Source organism: Gambusia affinis, linkage group LG07 (assembly GCF_019740435.1).
Source record: "Gambusia affinis linkage group LG07, SWU_Gaff_1.0, whole genome shotgun sequence".
Classification (NCBI taxonomy): domain Eukaryota; kingdom Metazoa; phylum Chordata; class Actinopteri; order Cyprinodontiformes; family Poeciliidae; genus Gambusia; species Gambusia affinis.
Window position 1 is genome coordinate 25,436,478 of NC_057874.1, and position 24,874 is coordinate 25,461,351.

General features: G+C 36.8%; 1 protein-coding gene across 1 annotated transcript; it reads right to left on the reverse strand.

Moving 5' to 3' along the window:
* Positions 1 to 2,108: 2,108 nt before the first annotated feature.
* slc2a1b (solute carrier family 2 member 1b) lies at positions 2,109 to 24,246 on the reverse strand. The gene is made up of 10 exons (XM_044121029.1): positions 23,883 to 24,246; positions 12,495 to 12,590; positions 7,725 to 7,885; positions 7,381 to 7,621; positions 7,138 to 7,300; positions 6,130 to 6,317; positions 5,929 to 6,033; positions 5,340 to 5,441; positions 5,050 to 5,253; positions 2,109 to 4,472 (listed from the first exon to the last, which is right to left on the reverse strand). The coding sequence occupies exons 1-10, from the start codon at positions 23,895 to 23,897 to the stop codon at positions 4,272 to 4,274; spliced, it is 1,476 nt and encodes a 491-aa protein (XP_043976964.1). The 5' UTR covers positions 23,898 to 24,246; the 3' UTR covers positions 2,109 to 4,271.
* Between the last annotated feature and the right edge of the window lie 628 nt (positions 24,247 to 24,874).

Here is a 24,874-nt window from a genome sequence, read left to right on the forward strand (position 1 = left end):
CTCTAGAGAATGGTTTCACATTGACTTGTCAGGATCAACTTGTCTGATGATCATTCTCCTATAAAGAGCTCCATTTTCCGAGTATTGGCCACTGAAAGCTATGCCCCACAGGAAATAGGGGTCAAACCTCCTTGTTAAAAGGCAATCTACAGGCTGGTGGTTCTTTCTTAAGCCATAAGATTTTCGAATGGTCGAGTTGTTATTGCAGCCAAGTTGTTTTGGTACATCAGCCACCCACAAAGGTCACAGTCTGTTCTCATGGCAGTGAGATCAGGAGGACTGGACAGAGATCCTGCTCGAGGAAAATGACATCTGTCTTCAGTGTTCAGTGCCAGTTCCATCAGATCAAACAAACTTTTTGAACTAATTTCACAGCTCCATCAGTAACTAGTTCTCATTGTTTTATCATATTGTATCTGAAATGAAATTTAAAGAATACATTTTCTAGCATTTTTAAACATACTGTTGAATTCTCTTCTCTTCTCGTTGCTCATGTAAATTCATGGATAGCTAAATGTATTAAACATTGTCTGGATGCTGATTAGTCATTATCAGTTGTTTTAAAGCAATAAGATAATTTTGTAGCCTCATAATGCTTCCTACATAAATTTAGTCCAACAGTTGCACTGTTACAAATACAAATTTAGGTAAAGCCCATTTCTTCTTTTCCACTCCAGCCTACTGTGGGATTAAATAGCAGAGAACACTATCAGACACTTTGGCTGCAGCTGTCACAATAACTGCACAAGCATGAATCTAAGGTAATATATGTAAATTAGTTTTTTAACTGGCTTCAGCACAATGTTTTTCCTACACTCCCAAAGAATTCCTTTTTCTTTTTTCTGTCAAATCAATAGTCAGACTCCAGTTCATGTTCACAGCAAAAAAAAAAGAAAGAAAATCAACCCTAAACACAGCTTGTCAAAGAGGATCATGTGTGCAGTGTAATAAAAGTAGGAGATGTGGAAGGTAAGCCAAGGTTTCTGTGTACTACTTTGTTCCACCTTGAAGTCTTCCTGTCTTGTCTGTAGTCACTCCTTTGGCAGGACATGATCAAACATATTCAAATGCTTACATTTGCCGGAGCCTCTCCTGCATCTCATTACCCATGCAGGTCTCTATGCAACCTTGGACAATGTTTAAAATTCACAGGGAGGATCCTGGATTTCCAAATGCTATTTGCACCTTTTTTCTCGGCTGCATAAGTACTTTTTTGCAAATTGCTTCAAACCTTAAATGTGACAGTTGTGCACTTGTACATCTGTCCCTTAATAGATGGCAAACTTGAAAGTTTTCAAGCAGGCTTTTGAGAAGACCAAAGGCAAGAGATAAAAGTGAAATAGCCTCTGGTTTGAAGATGTAACTGATGTCAGCGTAAAGCCGCAAAGTGGGAGTGAAACGCTTGTACATTATTAAAGGCAGCAGAAAGACAAGGGAAGTTAAGTATGTCTCAAATACAGATTGACCTTCTGTTTTTGATGCTGCAGATCTTGAAATCATCTCCTTTCCTCCTCTTTTCTCTTCATCAAGAAAAGTCAACACATTCAATTGTAATCTCTACAAAAAAATATGTTTAATAACAAAAATACTTTACCCCTTCAGAGTAATAACTATTTCATCATGCACAAGCTGTCAGTAAATCCTGCCTTCTTTCACTTTAATGTGTTTTATTTAAATATACTTGCTGACATGTACTATGGGAGAGATTTATTTCTTTATTTTAGTACATAAAGAACTACAATACTAATTTCTTTTTGCAAACTAAACCTTTGGTTCATGTCTATATAATTTTTCATGTTTTGTTGGTTCCAATTCACACTGAGCTTCTCTACCTGCCTGCGGTTTAAACTCTCTTATCAGGTTTCAACCAGGAATCTTCACACATTTATTCAATGCCAGACTTTCTTTATTGTGGTATTTTTTTTAAACTTTAATCACCTAACAATACCCCGACTAACTAAAAATAAAAGCTATTTTCAGAAGATTATTTCATTTATTGAGGAAGAAAATTTCCAAACCACCAGGTAAATAGGCTTGTGTTACTATTTATATCCAATTACATCCAAGCAAAGAACAGAAACTGAAAGTATCAAATAAAACTTCACAAATCTGTTTGTATGATTTTATTTATTCATCTGATAAACACAAGTTTTAAACATTTTTTACAGCATCATCCATAACAGTCCATATTACCCAACAAAAGGCTTCTTCCACAATCCTCTAAGCACTACAAAAATTTCACATGCAAATCTAAAGGTTACAGTATTTAAAAGTGGAAACAATGTAGTCAGACAGAAAAATAAGGCAAAATGAGCTGCTCTACATCATTAATAATTTAAGTGTAAAAAAAATAACATTAAAAAGTAAAAGATTTGCGTTATCTGAAGGTTATGGATCTATGTGTTGCCTTCATCCCATGTCTTTAACCTGCGTTCTCAATAACACAGGCTATACATACCACAATTCAATGCCCAAACATATTTCTTAAACTATATACAAGAGTGAAATTTCAATTGTTTTAGTATCAGCAGTAGACATCAGTTGCTACTATAAAACGTTTCTGGTGATCTTAAGTGAAAGGCACACAAAGGCAAAGAGTGGAGATGTTACAGCGTTACGGAAAGATCTGCTACACATGTAGCAAACTGCTGGTCCTCGAATGATTAAAAGCTTCTTTTTGTTGTTAAATGTCTTCATTGCTGTGACATGAATGTTTCAAATCTACTCAGAAAAAGGGCTATGAAAGATAAACAACTTTCCAAAGTTCCATCTTAAAAACATTTTTAAAAATCTGTCAACAGTTCTTCCATCTCACTGCAGTGACAGAGTATACACACTGTGCATCAAAAGGTAACAGACTCAGCCTCATCGTCTGTCTCATTGTGAATAATAAAGTGCTGCTAAAATGATAACCTTTCTCAAACTCAGAGAAGACACAGTTTCTCACAAGGGATACAGCAGAGATAGACAGCGATTTGTGCAGCAAGGCAAACTGGATTTGTTTCAGATTTTTTTGTTTTGTTTTACAAACATCTGTGCAGAGTAAAATACATGACTGCAGAACAGCAAGAAAGCACAAGCATTCTGCTAAATTCAGTACTGGTGGCAAAACAGTAACAAACACCAACATGGCAGAACTTGTAATGAAACATAATCGGGGTAACAGAAATCCTCTCGTTCAGTTTGGTCTACTTTACTTCTATCTCTGAAGAACGGCAGGCAGATACAGATAAGGAAAAACATATTTTTTTTAACTAATGCACCAAACGCTCAATACTTGGACATTAGAGAATTTAAACTGAAGCTGTGTAGTCCAGATAAGGTCAGCCTGACCTGAAGTATGTCTAGTGATGGCTGGGATAACACCATTGATTCAGACGGACACTTAAATCTAAGTGAGGCAATTATTTTTGCTTTATGGCAGCTGAATGTGAGTGATTTAATTTAATTGTTGCAGCTCACTCCAGAAATAGTTCATTTTCTTAACACTAATGTCATTAGTTGTGAAAGCAACTAAAGAAAGAACCAAATATATAAAAAAAAAGTTAAAAATGACATTTTAGGTATGACATGTCTTTTTAAGCAGAATAAAATTTGACATAGTAACTAAACAATGAGTTAATTTAAGAAACATTCAACTGCTTGCCAACACAGTTTGTATACTAAGAAACTTCATTCTGTTTCGTCAAAGTGGAACATTTTGTAAAGTAATAGCCCCATCTGGTGGAAGAACACAGTAGCACAACGGCACCAGAGGCACCATACAGCAATACAGTATGGTTGATAAAAACAGGAATCTCTCTACAGTGAACTTTTTTTTACACTTATAGAACTCTTCAGCCAGATAATAAACTCCATGTGCTGAGTTTACTATCACATTGAGCAGTATAGAACATATAAGTAAAATACTAAAAAAAACAGGTGATAAAAGCTGGTGGAGTGATGCAAATACGTCTTTTCCTTTAAAAATATTTCCAAAATATTCAAATCCTCCAGATCTCTCATCAGCTCCTCTCTTCCCTACAGTCAGGGAACACCTCAACTATGGAGGCTTTCTTTTTTTTTATTATTATCTTTTTTTTATATATATCTGTTTTACGCAATTAGAGCGAAGCAGTAGAAACCGTCGATTTGGAGACGATGTCCGAAATGTGGTGACAGAGTAAAAATTAGTCCGACCAGAAGATCTGTCTACTTCTAACCAGCGGACCCATCCAGCTCGCACTCGGCCTGCGAAAAAGAGTTTGTCTGAAACATTTGCAATCATTCGCTCAGAGCTGAGAGTCCGCTCCCAGGCTGTTCAGCTCTTCCGGCGAGTGTTTCACTGCTCCAGCGCCGGCCGTCTGGCGGAAGCCGGCAGAGATGTCGTCAAACGTCCGGCCTCGGGTCTCTGGCACTTTAAAGTACGTGAAGATGAAGAAGAAGAGCAGCAGGACAGTAAAGATGATAAACACGTAGGCGCCGCAGAGTTCCTGTGAAGACATAAAAAGAGAACAACAGTTATCACATCGAAATGTGTTCCTTCTTCTTCAAGTTATAAACACTACAACTCCATACTTTCTGACTTGTTTGTGTACTTATAGTAATCTTTGCTACAGTGCGAAAGCACAAAATCTTACTACGTATTTTTGGTTTAGTTTTTGGTGCAAATATTTTAGGATACTTGAAACAAAACAAAATTAGTTTACAAATAACCTTTCAGCAAGATTTAGGAGCTTGTTTAAGTAAATAATTTCTTAAAATTGATTTAGAAAACACTATTTTGCCTGGCAGATTATTTCACTCATGAACATAAATTATAAGTGAAATATAAATAAACCATTAATATTCTTTCTGGGGATGTAGGGTGTAAGCATGATATCAGTGTCATAATCCTTAAAATTATCATTTGGTTTTGTTAAAATTTGTATTTAAAAGCTAATATGCAGAGAGAGCTCTCTCTGCTGAAAGCCTCTGTCTAAAAGCAAGAAGTTGCATTTTATCTTCTGGCCACACAAGGCCGTGCTTGAGTAAGTTTATCACCAGGCCACTCTGTTTTTCTCCACTCACCTCTACATACTGGAAGCTCTGTGCCACTATAAAGTTGGCTGTCCAGTTGCAGAAACCAGCTACAGCGAAGGCCGACGGCCTGGGTCCCTGAGAGAACAACTCCGCCACGATGAACCAGGGGATGGGACCTGGGCCCAGCTCAAAGAACGCCACAAAGGCAAAAATGGCCACAATGCTCAAATAGGACATCCAATAGATATTATCCTACAGAAATAAAAGACAAGAAGGAAGATGAAAAATATGCGTGATGCGTAAAGTACATATTTAGTGTTTCTTAAAGGGGAGCCTACCAGCAGAGCCAAGGCTATGGTCATCAGGACGGCAGACACAGCCATGCCCATCAGTCCCAGGAGGTGCAAAGTTCTGCGTCCTGCACGCTCCACAATGAACAGCTGAAAAGCAGATGAGAAAATATAATTACACAAACAGAGCTTGGATGGCTTGTTGCACTGTTATTTCTGGCTGAGCAAATTAAATCTGGGCAGATTTAATCTGATCCAATTTAAGCAAATTTAAAACTTGTGAATGAATAAAACAAAATTTAACCCAATGAACCAATTTAACTAAGAGTGAGAAAATAAGTTAAATCTCCTGTGGTAGATCAACAACAATAAGATAAAACTAAAATGCTTTAATTTTGAGTGAAGGCAGTGCAGCTGTAAGGAAATTACAAACTGCAAACCTTTTGGTGACATTTGTGTCTGCAGTCGATGAATGATTATGCAGAGTGGAGTCACTAATCGAATAGAAATTAGTCAAAGGATTTTACATTTACAGTTTGGCTTCAAGCATAAAAATATCCATATATTTTTACATTGTTTGTTTTAATACATTTAATATTACTTTTGTCATAAGAGATGATCTTCATGCAGTACTTACAGAAACTACAGTGAAAGCAGTGTTAACAACACCAGCTCCGATGGTGGCATATATTGGCTGTGGAACTTTGGCTTTCTCAAAGATGCGTGTGGAGAAATAGAAGACCTAAAGCAGAAAACACACAATCCTCATGTCAGTGTCTTCAGGACCTTCTGTCATTTGCAACACACACAATACATGTGTAAATATCTAATAACTCACAGCATTGATTCCAGAGAGCTGCTGGGAGAGCTGCAGGACGATGGCAATAAGGATGGGCTGGCGATAGAGCGGAGAGCGGAAAAGCTCCAAGATGGTCACTTTTTTCTCTCTCATCATCTGCCGGCTTTCCTCCTTCATCTCCTGCATGTCAGAACTCACATCTGTTGTCCCTCTTAGCTTCTTCAGGACTAAAATGGGTCAAAGAAAGGTATTAGCTGCAAATCAAGCCAGATTATTCTTTCTCTTATTGCATCTTGGAGTAATTTTAAACCGTACGGGAATATTCCTACATAACTGTAGCAATAAGGCATGGGCTGGTTACTAATATCACTAACTTCTAACTTATGTTTAGGAAGCGATTAATTGGATGAATCGATTATTGAATTAATTGTCATCTAATTTAATAATTGATCAATCATTTACTGGAGTGTACAGACTCAAAAAAGACAATTTTCTTAACGAACAACTAAACTTGTACAAAAAATATATACATTTTGCATTTAACATTAAAAAAACACTTTTGTCTGTAAACTATGTTCTACTCAGAACTCCTAAAAAGGCAGTTTTAGCTTTACCTGGTTCAAATTTAGTAAAAAATAAAAGTCTGCTAATAATCACGTTTGCTGTCCAATTATCAATGGGTAGATCAAAAAAATAGACAAAAGATCAACCCAATCTTGACTTATCGATGTTAAGTCAAGCAGAAATAATGAGCTTTTAACAAGCTGATGTTCTAAGTATTTTTTAGCTGCAAATGCATCCTTTGCTACAAATAATCAAGACATGTACTAACAAAATGCTGGTATGGCATTTTAGGGAATTAATTGTTTAATTTCTTATTTAGAAAGTAATTAATAATTTTTTTATTTGTATTTTTAATGTATTTCTAAAAATTTTTAAGAAGGCTTAAGTGGTTTAATGACAAATCTGCAGAATGTGTCATTTGGTTTTATCCGATTAATTGATATGAATAATCAATTACTAAAATAATGAGTCTGTTTAAGTCACCTGTTTTGGCTTTACTCTCTTCATTCTTGTTGATGAGCAGAAAACGGGGGCTCTCTGGGCACAGCGGAAGCAGAACGCACTGTATCACAGCCGGGATGAAGAGGAAGCTCAGCAGCAGAGGCCAAAACTCAGCGTTACCCATAATCATGTCCAACCCAAATATCTGGAGAAAAGAAACATTATAAACCAGCTGCAAAGATTGTTCCAGGAAACCTACAGGAGGAGCATCCTCTGATCACCAACCTGTGCAATGAGGATGCCTATGACGATTCCCAGCTGATGCAGCGTGCCCAATGCGCCTCGCAGGGCCGTCGGGGAAATTTCGCCGACATACATGGGCACAAAACCAGTGCAGAGGCCGGAGTAGAGACCCACTACAAAACGACCAATGATGAGCATTTCCCAAGACTTGGCCATCTTTGAAAAACCCATCAGAGCAGCTGCGATGAAGGCTAAAATGTTGGCTATGAGCATGGAGTTCCTCCTGTAGAAGTCACAGAACCATTTAGAAGTCATTTCTGTAAATTATAGAATGGTAAATTAGATGCTATGTTTCAATGCTTATGACTCAGATGTAATTTATTTACCTTCCCAAACGGTTGACAAAGAATCCAACAGAGAAGGAACCAAAAATGCCTCCAATAGAGAAGATGGATACAGAAATGGACCAGATTCCTGTGAGGAAGCTCTTGGTAATGGGCTCCTGGTAACGTTCTTTATACGTCTCATTGATGAAATTCTCAATTATCTGTTTAAGAAAAGAAGACATTCTTTTACTTCACAAATAAACATCACAGATTTATGCTATGCTTACAAGAGACAGATGCTGGGAAACTCCTGGTATTTTCAGATGTTGATTGGGAAAAAGTTCCACATTTGAACTGTCGATCCAAAATATTGGTAGCATCGATACCAAGTCGAAATCGGATTAATAATAGCATGGTGTTATCTATACTTTAGTTTCTGATTCCCTCTTGAAATTTCAACTCAACTCTACCTTAAAAAAGATTATGTTTTGATTTTCTGTCAAATGGCGATTTTTTTTTTTGTACTTTGTTTATTTAGGAAAGAATGCACACAAATTTGCATTGTTTTTATGTTTAGCATGTTAATATCTTATTAATGTATTTTGTAAACTACCTAAATTCTGTCCTGAGTTTTAATAAATTATTCAAACAAATAACTACAAAAACATCTAGATGTCAGAAGTTTGATGGTGATCGGTATTGATATCGGTGTTACTGGTCATGTATTTACTTGGTAGTAGACTGTAGCCAAAGTATCACACACCACTATTAGGCAGCATTGTTAAGACACCTTAAGAATTGATTGCACGTGCGTTTTTGACTCTTTGCTTCCAACCTGTCTAGCTTCCATCTCTTTCTGAACAGTAACCCATCTCCCCTCTCCCATGAATGAAAGTGGTCATGTAACACATATATTCCTTATCAGAAATGGTGTCAAACTGAGCGGAACAATACAGTACAATGTTATCCGCCATTGTTTTTGTTATCTGGCCATGTGTGTGTAGAATAAACTCTACAGCTGTGCGTTCTGCACATGTGCAATTTCACACCTCTGAGGGGGGTGTTAATAGAAAGTTAGAGGCTTTCAGACAGGTTTTCACTGTAAGTAGGATCCTAGATTTTAATGTTACATAATTAAACATAGCTGCAATTTACGGTTGTGCACATTTGTAATGCGATCATCACAGTTACGTAAGTGCTCAGTCTGATCATGTGCGCAATGTTTTCCTCCTTCTTAAATCCAAACACAGATGTTGGCAGAGCAGCGACCAGCTGATGGCGGTACTAACTACTCTATGTAATCACCATAACTTCCTGTATAAACCAGGAAGTTTCTCAGTGACACGGAGGAGTGTCAGATTTCTCCTCCCCGCCCCCATTGCCACTGATCCCATCACTAATCGCCATGTCAACAAAACACTCCCATGAGCGGCAACACCAGCGTCTGTTCAGGAGTCATTTCTCATAAGAGTCATAAAGGTCACCACCTAGTCTAAACGTCAGTCAGTCATGCTTGTGTCATCCGTCTCCTGACCAGAGATCTTAATGCGCTGGAAGCTGAGGAGAGGCGAGGGGAATAAGAAAGTCAGCAGTGTCCTGGCAACATTAAGGAGCGTGGCTATCACTTATCAAGGGCTTTCCTTTGGTGGCAGCACACATGTACACTGACACTGTGACCACAGAGTCTGGGTCATTTCCACTATCGACTTACACTCACAAGACCTCGCTTGGTGATATCACAAATATGCTATCATACATTACACTGTACCCATGACCTTCACATACACACATCTGCACTTAGCCACTTTATTTAGAGACACAACGCCATGTGCAAAAGTTGCACATAAAATCTTTAATATTGCTTTTTCTGCAAATCTTTTCTAACTCAAATCATTTTTGCCTGGAGACCAGCTGAATAAAACTCAATAAGAGCCACATAAGTATCCAAAATATCATTACAGTAATTGCATTTTTAGTCTCATTCAGTGGATATGCAATACAACATTTCAACGAAAAGAACTAAAAAAATTAATATATCTATATTTAAAAACATTGCTTAGTTCCTAATTATCTTTAGATCAAATTATAAAGAGCCGTTGTGGCAGGGTCAAAGAGGCTCTTGATCTAATCTGAGAAATGTTTTAGTATCTGTATTAGCTTTTTTCTTTCATGTTTTTTAAGATTCATATGGCTTTTATTGTTTTACATAAACTCAAAAAATCTGTTTTGAGGCACTTGGATTCCACTTTTCATTGGTATTAAAGCTAAATAGAAGCCGTTTGACCATTAACTTATTACTTGGTGTCTGTTTTTTTTCCAGACAGAAGGCAAGTAATTTATTCCAGTTTACCTAGCAGCTATAGCTAGGTAAAGTAGGTCTTCTAGCCACTGACTGATTAGCAGATTTACGGTAGTTCCTGTTTTGGGTTTTTATATTAAATACAAAATAATCAACATTTCAAAAATAGTTTTAAACCTACCATAGCTTAAAATACCAACAGACAACATTTGTCAGACATATTTTCCTCAAAGTAGTGATGTGTCATTTACAAAAAAGGCTCTTTGTAGCAAACAAGAAGCATGAACTCCTGCTGCTGAGTCCTCAGATGCCCCTGATCTGCTCTGCTGAGAATCCACGCACATGAGGGCAGGACTTCATTACGATTGGCTCACACTATAGCCAATCACACACAAAGATAGTCTAGCGTCACACAATGAGAGAAGGAAGTGGAGGAGAAACTTCAAGGACACATGTAGTGACAGACAGAGGGTTTAATTGTGAAAACCTAACAATAAACAGCATCTGAAATGTTTAAAGTTTCTATATTCCCTGCTCAGTAACAAACCAACAATCAATAAATTCAGAGACAAGTACTTGGGATCAGACCAGTTAATTCTTAAAAAGGAACAGAAAACTCTGCTGTTTTCTGTTGCAATGTTTCAAATGCAGATCATAGGAGCAAAATCCCCCTTCAGAAACTTGTGGCCTTTGAAGAGTAGCACATCTCTACAAACGTCACATTTTTAAGTGTCTACTGACTGACTGTCAGATTCTAAGCATGTAATTAAAACAAAAAATGCTGTTCAATGTAAGTAGTATATTAAGCACGCAAATGGTGGAATTTCAGATATTTAACAGCACAAACAACTACGGATGTTTCCCTCGTTTTTAAGGTGAGCTTGTTCTGGATGGAAATACGGTAACACATTTAAGTTTGGTTGGGTTCAGAACTGCACATGTGAAGTAAGGAGGATACTACTGAACAGCGGGAAACAAAGCCCTTGAAGGAGTGCATCTAATCAGGGACGAGGCACGAGATCTGCTCTAACAGCAGCATTACTCCATCTTTTATCAAAAACAGGAGCTGGGGAGAAAAAAGTGGTGGTGATAATCTAAACGGCAGATACCGCATTCTGGTTGGGTAAGAATTAAGCATAAAAGAGCATCATATTTCATCTTTCAAGCATCTGAGGTTGCTCAAACTTGAGTGTGTGTGAAAAGGAGAGGAGAGTTTTACGCTAGGTCAGGTTGTCACAAGAGAAATGCATCCGACTCAGCTGACAGCAACATGCAAGGCATGTTGGCATATTTATTGTGCTTAGAAAAAAAATAAGTGGCTGTGCTTACAGCTTCAGTGTTCTTGAGAAGAGAATGTCTTTAAATCATGTACTTTCTGTAAGGAACAATTTCTAGCTCTATGATAATTAAAGAATGTATGCGGACATATTGTCAATAATAAACTATTTTCTTGGTTTTATGGTTGTAACTAATTATTAATATGTTAATGATTGTACTCACTAAAAGGCCCCACAATTTGAATATTTACTTAGAAAGATAACATCTTTCCACCTGTTTTTCTTTTTAGTGGATTTCGAGTTATACCATCAGGAAGTGATTTTATCTCTGTGTCAGACCTGAAGACATTTCTCTGGGCTCGTTTTTTCTTTTTTTCCAACCAACCTTTAATTTCACCACAAGCTGAGAAAAGGATGATTTAGCTGACAGGTAATATGTCAGGTTTCTGCAAAAACCTCAGGTCTTAAAAAGGGTAGGTGAAGAAATTTAGGGTGTTTCTTTTACATTTCAAGTTATTGTTGGAGTTCTTCTCCTGACTTCTCCACGTTTTTAAGGTCTGTTTAAATCACAGTCTAGAACATTTTTGACAGCATGATAATTAAGGTGCTTTTTTTTTTTTTTACTGTAAGCTGAAATTGTTAGGTGCGAGCATGGTAAAGGTGATAAAAAAAATGATCTGACCTGTTTGGCAACCTGCGAAAAGGTGAGTCATAAGAAAAGGCAGCTGTGTGGCTGCAGGGTGTGTCCAGACCAATGCAAAGCCACCTCACAAAAGTTATTTACTTGTGATGAAATGTTTGACATTCCAGGAGAAATTATTCTTTCTGGTGTCCTAGTCTGCCAATAAAACCCACATTAGAAATGTTCCTCTGGGGGGATGAAAAGATATTTTTTATTATTTTGTTTAGCTACAGGGATAGATAGGTAAGTGTTTGCATATTAGTTTTTTTGAAAAGTGCTGCCCTTTTCCAGCAGACGGCTGAACAGACGACGTCCTTTTTAGGGCATAGAAACTCTGGTACTAATGTCCTTGGACTTATTAGGACAGAAGAGAGCTACTTTTATCTCTTCTCTTAACCCAAACTTTTTCTATTCTGTCCTGACATTTAGTCATGCAAGCAAACAAATTCAGGGTTATTAACTAACCTCTTTTTTTTTTTTTTTTTTACAAATATTTAATGTTTAGTTAATTTTTATTATTGGTCTAAAATGGACTAATGTCCTGATCATCTAAGGTTGAGTGTCCAACTCACCATCTGTGGAGCATTGATGACACCTGTGTTGTATCCAAACTGCAGGGAGCCAATCACCGCAGTGCCAACGCTCATCAACAAGGGGAACGTTAGTTGCTGCAAACAAAAACACAAAGTAGAGATTTTGTATTCAGTGAAAAGACCAGCTCAACCAGTTTACTCACCATTTTAACCAGCAAACAATCATTATTTCAAAAGCACAAATGACTTTGAATTATAATATTTTATTTGGGTAAAAACTCTGATGCAGCTCTATCTTCCACTTTCCGGGTAAAATTTTGTCTGATATTGTTTTGGTTATGCTTTTTGAGAAATATATAATTCTATGACTTTTTCTGTGCATTTAAAAGTAGCAGTTATTTGTAATAATATAGTTCACGGTTAATTTTCAAATGCCACAGATGGATTGATTTGAAATCCAGATCTGTACATGTTTATAAAAATATTATATAACGTAAGGCTCACAAGTAATAAGTAAAAAAGTATTGCAACATGTAGCATAAATTATATTTAAATATTTAAAATGAAAAAAAAGAATAAGATAAATGTTATGACTGAATGGTAAGAAATGTTTCTTGATAGTGGTTGGTATGGGATTCTGCTGCGTGATAACCTTGATTAAAAACATTTTGGTTTTGACATTTTTGAACCAAAAACTGACTAAAAAATATGTTTTTATTTAGAAATGAAACTCAACAGTTACTCCTAAACTGGGAAAAAAAATAAAATTCTTGTTTTGAGCTTGAGATACTTATATGTTTGTAAGCAAAAATAAAGGATGAACACAGTCAAAATTTGACTTGGTTATCAATTGCTTGCGCAAAAACAGGTTACCTTCGTAAGGGTGGCTCGAAATATTATTTGTCTTTCTTTTAAGGGAGATAAAATTGCATTAGCCTTCTTGCAGCGTTTAGGCATTGGCAGTGTGCAATAACAGGTAGAGAAGACTTTTGTCAACATTTCATCTGGCTTCTCATTAAAAGATATTAACCATATTAACAACTGTATGTTTGGAAATTTTTCCATAGCTCTTATTACTTATTACTTTCCATGTTATCCCTCTGTTTTGCTTTTTATGTTTAAGGTATTTGACCATGAGACATATTCAACCCCATGTAGTCGTCCTTACTGTCCCTGAACCTTTGACTGTGCTCCGGGTTTTATATGAGTAAGCCTCTCTGATGAAAACGGTCCTGGTTAACCCCAGGTGTAGTGATGCTTTGTCTGTGTTCATGTTCCTGTGATTACAGAGCTCATTTTGAGTTGAAGCTCAGTAGAGCCCAATAGATTAGAAAGGATTTTCCTCATACCAAGAAGTAAATAAAGCGTGGTGGGGTATGCTGCTTTCATTTTTCCTCCTGCTGGGAAAGGAAATAGCAGCCTTATTAAAACATTTTTTGTCTTTTAGTCATAGCAACTTTCTGCAGAACCACAAGTCTCTGTGGTTTCCACCAAAAAATACATTTTTATATTGAGTATATTGCCTTAATTCATGGTAAACGAAGGCTTTAAGTATTTTAAAGTTTCAAAAATTTGCAATCATATTTTCTCTGGCAATATGGAGTAACAAAGTCCTGCCACTCCCCCACTTGTTGCTGAGCACTGCCGTTCAGCTGGCGGAAAAAAGGCCAATTAACTTTTGTGTCACTTAAATCCAGCTCTCTGGAAAAAATAGACAAAACAGTCATGTAAGAAAAAAATCTAACAGAACAACAACCAACTCTCTTAACGTATTATTTTTAGTTGCCTGTCGAGTCAGGAGTTATCTGATCAGATCACTCAATCACCAATCAAACATTTTAACCTGTTTGTTATACGTGTGTTTCTTTCTAAAATCAGTGTTTAATCTTTGTTCTAGGTTATGTCAGTAAAAAAATAATCTCTAATATAAAATAATAACCTATATGATTTAGTTTGTCTGTTTTGTAGAATTTTATAGAAATTCTACTTTAGGTTCCCATGTCTAGTTTTTAACGGTTTTGTCTTATATAATTCACACTGAGGTCATCCAGTCTGGAAAGTTCATGTTGTTTATAAGTCCAGTGCTGTTTCTGTGATTTACGCTGGATAGCTGCCGTGTATTTTGGAAACATAAGATAATCACATGCCTGGATGTCACTTCAAAGTCTTTTTCTAACCTGAGGAGAAATAACCACGCAGAGGTCTTACCAAGTTTAGCCACATAATGATATTAAACCCAAAAAAGGACAAGCACTCCCCGAGGCTGTAAATATTGAGATGCTAAAGTCCAAGAGACAATTTATTCATTATCACATGTAGGTAAGTAATATAAAACAACTTTTGTGACAAATGACTGGAAGTAGCAATGAGAAGTTTGGAAACTATGACTAAAAACAAATGTTCTGCCTTCAGTGATGACTAGGTGTTCTTATGGGACCAAAACTTTGCCAAGAACATTTCTCTCACACAATTAGAGCAGCACTATTTGAGGCTTCATGCTGGTGATGCTAAATTCCTCAGGAGAAACCTAAATTCATCAGCAAGGGTTAGTTAGCATGGACTCACCAGCCCTTCTGGTGAGTCCATGCTCAACGCAGAGCATGAAGATCCGTTCTTCATCCCCAGAACAACTGAAAGTTATTCTCCATAGGAAAGGAGTGGTGAAAAGTATATTTAATGCATTGTAGCCATTTTGTTTGTTTGCTTTAAATTAGCGATACACTGATTGGTGAAATGTTTAACAATATGGGTCTTCTTTATTCATGCTTACGTTGCAGAAGAAAAGCAATGGTGGGCACACTAACGCAGTAGTAGTGGAGCTAAGTTTTTGTTAATTCAAATTTAATTCAAATTAAATTAAAAAAGAAATTTTTAAGCTGTATAACACTTGTTTTGTTAAAAAAGGACTAACATCAGCCGGTACTAGGGGTGCACAAATTTATCTGCTGATTTTCTTGGTTTTGGGAGATTGGTGAACAGCCTGAAACTATTAAGGTAACAAACCCAAAAACTTCTCAATAAACAGAAATTGAAGGACACTAAAATGGTACATAATAAAATTGTACATATGTTTTTTTAAAGTATTTTGAAAAAGAAGCACAGTAAGTGAAGCTGTTTGTCAAATGTGAATCAGTTCCAGATAATCTCATTAACAATCAGCTTTTTCTGCCGCAAAGCTAATATGGTCCACTGAGCTACAAACAATCCAAATTCTTTCTTGCTTTTTTACAAGGTTGTCCTTTACACAGATATGACTGCTGTTGTTTCTCCAAAAATCTCTAATTTTGCTGAAATCCTCATAGCAGCCTGGCATTTTCATTAAACGTTTCACATAATAAAAACAAGATTATTTTGAAGAAAACCTCTCAGCATGTCATTAAAAAAAAAAAAAAAAAAAAAAAAAGCCCTGAGAAACTATTTCAGATGATTATGTAAACATATTATGAAAGCGCAGACTGCTACTTTTAATGTGACAGAAGTAGACCTGTCAAGCCTGAAACTGCCCAGTTTTCTCCCTCTAGATATGATGATGAAGAATAAAACCTTTGTGTGGGTTTTTTGGAGGCTGTCACTGCATGTCTGTTTCCTATAAAGGACAAGTTTGACCTAACTCTTACTTTTTCAACCAATAGTGGCTCCTGTTTTTCAGGTCATCGAGTTCGTAACGCAGTTTGGCTGCACATTAAAACATACACACACTTCGTTTAGCCTTCTGGGCTTGTGGTTTAAACCAGGCCTTGGGGTAAATGAGGAAACCCACATTCTGATACTGAATATATATTCTGAAGAACTACAAGAGCTCTCAGAGAACTACCAGCTGCCTTCTACTATCAACAATGAAATCCAGTTGGTGCCTCTGGGAAAAATCAGTCTATTAAAATCCTCCTCCCTTCAGGGAATAGATGTATTTGTCCACAAAAAAATCTCCTCAAATGTGGATGTTTGACTTCAGCTCCAAACAGCTTTTAGCAGTTAGATACTCTCGCTTTCAACCTTCAAAAGACACAAACTGCACAGAGAATCTAGAGAGAGCAATCTAAAGAAATCCTAGCAGAGTTTAACCCAAACTGACTCTCCCAGATGATAACAAACCCTTCCTTCTTTACTGTGAAAATCCAAAATAAGAAAGTAGGTGAGATATTTTATGTTTCCTGGAACTCATAAACAAGAAGGCCATCATAATACTTTACTTCCTCACAAGAGAAGCAGCGAGGTTACACCCATTAGAACTATTCTATTATCCAAATGTTGGAGCCAATCCCTCTCTCCTTGTGCTTCACCTCTCAGATTCGTGTTACATCCCCGGCATCTTTAATGCAGCAGGAGCTTTCAGATGTGTTTACATTTCCAAAACAAGTGGTTTGACCTGAACAAGCAGTCACAAGGTTTTTGAATAAACTCTATCAAAGCTCTCCCTGGATCCTTTCATGCAAATGTTTCGTGTTTGCATGTGAAGGTTTAAGCAAGACATCACTCTGCAAGCATGACTTTTCTGTCCAGTCATGGCAGCAGTGCACAAACCACAGCCAACAACGAGCACATGTTCACCAAATAAACCGGTACAGATGAGTCCGATGAGCAGAACAGGAAGAGTTGAAAAGCCACTAGCAAATCGGTAAACGTTCAGCCATTCAGATTCTTTTCTCAGTCACGTAGAACCACTGGATCTTGTTCAGTTGACGCAACAATAAAACGTAGGAGGAAATGAAGCAGAGCAGAAGCCCCGGCCCAAATTTGGGCATGTATAACCACAGCCACTGACATAAACCGACATGTCACTCTCATGCTCTAACTCAACTAGGGGACCTGATGGGATCAGTATGCTGAAGCACAGAATCTCCTGATGATAAAGGAGAATCTCCCTCCTAATATCCTTATACTTTTTGTGCAGTTGAATATTTCTCTTTATTCTGGTGTTCCTGAAGGTCAAAAAAGGAAATACAGCACAGGCTGTGAGACTCCAAGCCAGCTGACAGAGAGGTGACGTCAATTCATCTTAATTTAATCAAGAAAATGAGGGTTTAGCTGCAAAAAGGGTTGTCAACAGAAAATCCACAAGTGATTCAACACCTGTTGCCAGATGTTTTGAAGATACTTAAAAACGCCCTTAAAAATAAGAGTATCTGAAGGCTGTGGCAAGTCAAGTTGAAGACTTTTATTATTGCCACCCTGAATTAAAATTAAGTTTTAACTGTAAGTATAGTTGATGGTTGGAGGATCATGCAGTATTACAATCAAGCGTAGCAAAAACAGTGAAACTTCTGGGGTCTATTGGAAGCAGCTTTGTGTTTGTAACACAGCATATGATCCACAGTGCCTTGCTTAAAAGTTGTTTAGCACAAAATACACTTAACCTCATATGGGTTGGCAACAGAAGTGAGCCAATGGCATAAACAATCGTCATCCATCCAACTGGCAATAAATTTTAATTTACCCACAATGAACCCAAAAAAGGGTACACTGGCAGCTAGTTAGTGACAACCTCCACTGCCTCAAGTCACAGAACGCAACAAAAATGTTTGTTTGTGACTCAAACCTTTGCTTGACAAAAAAGTCCTGTCAGAAAACAAAATACTACATAGAATATAGAAAATTAAGTAGACATGCAATGACAGAATTTAAGACCTGTGATCAACTTGTTTAAAGCCTAATACCTTTTAAAAGATTTTAAGTCATTTTAATGCCTTAATTTTAGATACAAAAACATGAGAAGCCCTTTTTAATCATAAAAATCAATTTTATCCAACAAACATGGCACAAAGTACATCATCTCCGTTTATTAAGTGTAAAATGGAATAAACAGAGATTCTTTACTAAAGGAGCAATGAGTAAAAATCTGATGTAATAGAAGAAAGGCGGATGTATAACTATCATCTTACCACAGTTTTTGCCCTCATGAGCAGCGATATCTGGAATCTTTAGTTTCTTTTTTAATTTGCATTCCATGTGTCATATGAGAAAAAAACTGACATTTCATCACATGGCACATCAAAAGGAACATCACTTTGCTTTGATTCCAAATAAGCAACTTCAAAACTGCTGCAATCATAAAGTGGGTCACTTCAACAGAGAGTTTTGGGAAGGCTTGTGTTTTAAAATGCAAAACAAGTCATAAATGTTTAAAACTGTCTCACTTGGACTCGCAAACACATAGAGCTACAAATGGTTTTTGGTGTCCGGTCTATAAAATTCCAGACACTTTTCAAACATCCTTGAGGATGTTCTAAAATGTACTGTTTTACAAGCCATGATAACTGTTCACTTAAAAAACTACAAATCTAATGTTAGGAGTATGGAATAGGAAATTTTTACATAAAGCAAAAAATATTTGTAATTAGTGAAACTCTGGAAAAAGTAGTTTTTCTGTTTCTCTGTGACTCATCTTAGCCATTCATGAGTATTTCCCCGATGAATGAGTAAAGGATTAAAAGCAGGCAGACATGCGACTCGTTTCAGTTCCTGTATGCCAGTCTGTGCCGGATCAACCGCTGTGGCCTACACTACACACATCACGTCTCTCAGCATGTCGTCTCTTTGGTCTCAGCTTACACAGCTGTACGGAGCCTGACATGTGCCCGCCTCCTACAGCGTCCTCACACTGATAGCATATCCTGCTCCCCCACTGTGGTCATTTAAAGTTAAAAAGTGGCCAGCAAAGAATACATCCATCTTTGCAATTAATAAAGCTATAGCTCAGGTTCTGAAAAATTCTGTCCTTTATTTTGTGGCATTGTAGTGAATTAAAAAAAGTCAGACGATTAAAAAAACCCAAATCATAACAAGCATTGTCTACATGAGGGGTGTCCAGAGTGTGGCTCAGAGGCCATTTGTGGACACTGGAATGATTTTGTTTGGCCCCTAGGCACAATTCAAGAATGTTTGGACTGTCAGCAAAAACAGTTAATGCAGATTGACAAATCTGACTAATTTAAATCCTCTTAACATGAAAAATGTTGGGAACAATGCAAAGTATATAACATTTTCATTTTTTACTTTAGTTTGAAATTCTTAGTTAACAGGACCAAAAACATCTAGCAACAAAAAAATTATAAAAAAAAATAGAAAATTGGTCACAACTACTTCAATAAACTGACTAAATTTGTCTTTCCAGGGGTGATCCATAATCTTTTGTTGCCTTTTGTGAAAGTAAAACTGCTACATACCAACAAAATATAAATCATTCCAATCCCAAAAAGTAAAAAGAAAAAAACTGTCTGCCTCTTCTGTTTCAATATGCGAAATATGTTAACCCATTCTTGTTTCAGATCTGGACTTGTTTAGGTTATTAATGAAAAGTTGAAAGTTAAATAAAATCCCAACAAAATAAGGTAGAAATTTCCATTTTTAATAAAAAAAGAAGGAATTGGGCCCAGATGTACTTTCAGTTTGCCAAGTATTTCTTGTGAAATTTCTTGCAACATGATATCTCCTTCTTTCAGAAGAGCTGTATCATGAAATATCTGCAAGAAATCATCTTTTGTATGCAACGCCAGCATCATTTTCCACATTTGTGTCCAAGTTAAGAATATGAAGCAGCTAATGTTGCATGCTTGCCCTGTGAAGCATTTCCAATTGGTCTCAAACAGAACATCAGATCACCTGCACAGTATGTACAGTGTATTCTGCCAATGCCACTGCAAAAATCTTCAGGGCCTTATCTATCATTGCCAGTGAAACGTCAGCCAGGCACAGATAAAGACATATTTATAGTCTGCTCACCCCCCCAGGAATGTGTTGACTGAATTTAATTTTGACACGAGTGACAGCTCACTTGTAATATTAAAGTCAACAGCGTGCATATTTCTGGATGTGAGGCATGGACGGGCAACCTAACCATGACAGCATCAAAACAAAAATAAAATCCAAAACAAAATGTAAATATGATCTAGCTACTTTCATTTTACTGTAGTTTATAAAATGTTACATACTGATAGTCTGCACACTATGTTTATTGTTGTTTTGTACACGTGAAACCTCAGGTACAAAATTAGAATAAACAACTGTTAAATATGTAGTTTTCAAGTGAACATTCTTCTTACTTAGAATTTTATATCTTCCAGCATTCTGCTCTTTATAAAGACCAACTAAGTTCCTACACACTATTCACGTCAATTCCACATGTTTCGACACTCCAATTTATTCCAGCTTCCATCAGTATTTAAAACAATCTGGATCTCTGAACACATAAGATTTATGATGCATGTTGGATTTAATCGTGGTCTTTATGATCCATTGATCACAAAAGAATTCAATGTTGAAGTAGCTAAAGGGTTACGAGTCAGTAAGATGGTGCTCTGCCAGTTTAAAGGGAATTGTCTAAAAGTATTTCAAACTGAGAGTAGTACTGTATGTAAGATAAAAATATATCAGCCTTCTCTCTGAATCAGGCAGTGCACAGAAACAGGAGTGGGGGCGGGACAGCATTGTGCCACTATTTTCTATGTCAAATACCCACAAAACACTAAATTCTTTTCCTCATTATTTACCTCAATGTAGGGACTCTAAAGTGTAGGAATACTAATGTGACCCATTGAAGTGCTTTTGAAATTACTACTCCTTAAAACATTAATAATACTGCTAGACTGGCCATGTCTGGTGCAGATTCTCAGGAGCTGAGAACCGGTCTTGTTTTTCAGAACAAATTTCACTTTTTATCCAAAAAAGGATTCAACCACTTCCTGGGGCTTTAATGTTTTTGAGGTCAATATATGTGAAATATGAAATATGAAGCATGTTTACTGTTGACCCACCTGGCATTCACGTGTTAAAGAAACTGGGGTCACATATGGTCAGTTTGTTCACCTGGACATCACGTGAAGACAAACATGATGATGGATCCGCCAGGAGCTGCTTTCTTTTCTCTATTTACTGACAGTCACTTTTACTACAAAAGTGTGGGTTTACTGTCCCCAATATACTGTCCCTTATCCTTTCAATGAGGGTACAGCTGTCTCTCAGCTAATGGAGCGGTTTTGTCTATGGGTCAAGCAGGTTTTGTCTTTCTATCCTTCAAAAAGTCTTCACACTACCAACAATGGTAGGGTGCACCTTAAGACATATCAAAACATTATGTCTGACTTCATACCAGTCAGAGGACTAATAAAATACCTTAAACATGGAATCTTACTTCATTCTGCATCATAGTCAAACTGTAGTGAAACCTTCTTTTGCAGAAAATCCTCATTGTGCCTCATTACAACAAAGATGACAGATACATTAGGAGACATGCTGAGGGGAGGAGGTCTTGCAGATGAAAGGAAAAACTACTGGAGCATTTTGAGGGCAGTCAGAGTTGGCAGAGGTCTGACAAGCAGGGAATGGAAAAGACTTCAGCTGCTGTCATTGGTGATGTACTATGAGCCAACGGTACTGGCTCTGGACCCCTCCCATCAAAATACCTGCTGCCATAAGAGCTGGCAAGAACTTAACAGCTCTCCAGATCCAAACAGAACAGATCAGCCATGTGTTTGGGCCCCGTTAACAATCCTCATCTGATTTGGAAGACAGAGGGTAAATTTTCCAGTTGACAAAAATTGCTGAAAATCCAATGCTAAAGTTCAACATATTAGACATAATTACCAAAGCACTTTCCATAAACGATGTCCTTTCTCTACAGTATTAACAAGCCGCACCTTGTTGGGACAATAGTTGCCAATAGAGACGCTGCAGATTAAACAAATGAATCACTTCATTGGAAGCCACACTATGACCGGTGACACGTTAATCTGTTCTTAACTACCCAACTCTAATTGAAGGCCAAATATTAAAATCCCGATCACAAGACTGTGATTAGCCTATACACGGAAACATAAATACACACAACAGCTCAGAAGCACCAATGAAAGCAACATCTGACACAGAGGGAGCTCTAGGCTTTAAGACTCACTATTTTCTGTAAGAACTCTTACTCAAGAGCAACTCTGTGTCACCGTCACACTGTGAAGTGGAAAAACTGAGAACCATTCCCATAATGTCCCTGCAGATGGAGGGACATGAAGGACAACCAGGGAAACATCAAGGGAAGAGCAGGAGGAGGATGGGGAGGCTGAAGTCCAGTGGTGTTTATGCTTCACTGGTCTGCATGTACCTTGTGACTGCAAAACGTAGCCGGATGGAGCCAGCATTATCACGCAGCAGATAAGTCATATTTTCAGAACACAGAGCATTACAATACATAACTCTGAACTTGATGAAACAAATACACCATCATATTGTTTCTATATAGTTCAAATATTTTGTTTTGAAACAAACCAGAACCTTTAATTGATAGCTAGATACTGTATCGGCAGGACTGACAAAGTGTCACCAGTTTTCATAAATTGTTCCTGATAAAAAGTTTAATTGTTCTGAAACCAGATTGTCAAAAACATAAACTGTTAAGAAAAATTATTCTGAAAGTAAATCACTTTAAAAAATGTTGATACTAGACTTAAGCTAAACATTAGCATCTTTGAATATAATAAGTGGCAAAATTATTAAAGGCACACATCATTATTTTCAAACCAAGCCATTCATTTTTCAGCAACTAAAAATTAGCAAACTTTTTATTAGTTTTATAAGAAAAATATGCCACTTTTTAGTATCTTAATAAGATTTTCACAATGAGAAGGTTTTGTTGGCCTATACTTCCACTTTCAAAAACCTTAAGTTTAATAAAAACATCCTAGTGTGAAATTCCTTCTAAATTTCTGTGGTATTACAATATTTTGCAAAAGTAATACATATGAACCCTATGAGACTCTCTTTCATGTATTTTACTCCAGAAATTACTTTGAAACAGTAATCAGATAGGCTGAAGTTATAAACCGGATCTTTTTTTTTTCTTCATTTTGCTTTGAAAAATAAAATCTAAAATGTAATTTTGATTGTCTTACTTATTTTTGTTTTAAATGTTACTTTTATTGTTTTATTTTCATACCTAAAATAATTAATGTTGAATACATTCAGAACCATATTAGAACCAGACACATAAGTATTAATCATGAATTCTTTTGAATTCATGATTCTTTTGAAACTTTAGTCACGTAGCCCTTTACAGGAACGGACCGCCTCATTTTGCATCAAGCCCCCTTCCTGTGACGTCATGGCGCATAGTAAAAAAAAAAAAATTTAACATGTGGACTTAAGATTCCCGCAACTTTAAATAATTTGAATGTGATCGGACATATCAAATAAAGACACACACATATTGATTTGAGATCAGATCAAGACTATAATAGCTATACTTTGGGTATTAAAACACTATCAGACGCAATAACTATGTAATAAGCAGACAAAAGGATGTTTAACCATTAGCTGTGTCATGGCTCACAACAGGTTAAAAAATAAGAACTGGGTGAAGTGAAATCTCACGCAATGCCTTTAAAACCACCGGCAACTAAACAAGTTTGACTGGATAGAGAGCTTGTTGTTGTTAAGTTTTATTACCTTTCCTGAGTCCATGGCAGCGAAGGGAGGAAGGCGTTTCTCTTTGTCTGTCGGTTTATCGTTAGAGTTGATGGACAGCCTTCCTACGGATCTTCGTTCAGAAATTGTTCATCTTTATTAAGCCTCTGTTCTTCTGAAAAGCCTTTGAGCCTTGGGAGTTATCTACTTTCAAGAAGTCTCTCTCTGTCTCAGCGTGGTATCGCTCTCTTTAATCTTGTATCAGGTGTGTTCCCTCGCCCTTCCGTCGTTTTAAATGAGATCTCCTTCTTCTGTTTCGTCTTACGCAGTTTTGTGAATGTGTAAAAACTTCCAGCTGCAGCAGCCTTCTGGCTCTTCAACTTTATGGAAACAGAAATGCAGACATGAGCTGAGCCACGAGTTAATATAGCAAAGATGACGAGTTTCTAAATGGGCTGTCCGAAGCAAATAAAGGTCCTCCCACTTAGAGGAAGTCCTGCCCATTTTTCATGTTATCAAACATTGGAAAATGTAGGAGGTCCATAAGAAATGAAGCTCCTACCTCTTATTGAAGATAGTCCTGCCGTATACATACATGTGTATTTTAGTCAGCCGGAACATCGCCGAAAGTTAATTTTATTCATTCATATCTATTACAGTTACATAGTGTGATATATGAAAATTTGATGTGGAATATTTACAGCTGTATTTTTTTTATATATTAAAAATCAGTTTATCAGAAAATTTTAATGTTACACAACAACAATAAAAAAAATATTTGAATGCAAAAATTGTTACAGTTGACCTACACAGTCCTTGGGAAAACTGACTTGACAGTTGTGCAGCAGACAGTCTTTGACATCACCCACCAGATGGGTATAATACAGAAGGACATTGCTGTATACTCTGGGTTGTGTAAAGTTGAGTGGAAGGAAAAAGTGTAGCAAACAAAGATGTACAAGAAGCATGTAGCTTTAAAATAATTATGAAGCAAAGCCTGTTCAAGAGTTTGGGGATTAATCAAAAGGTTGAAA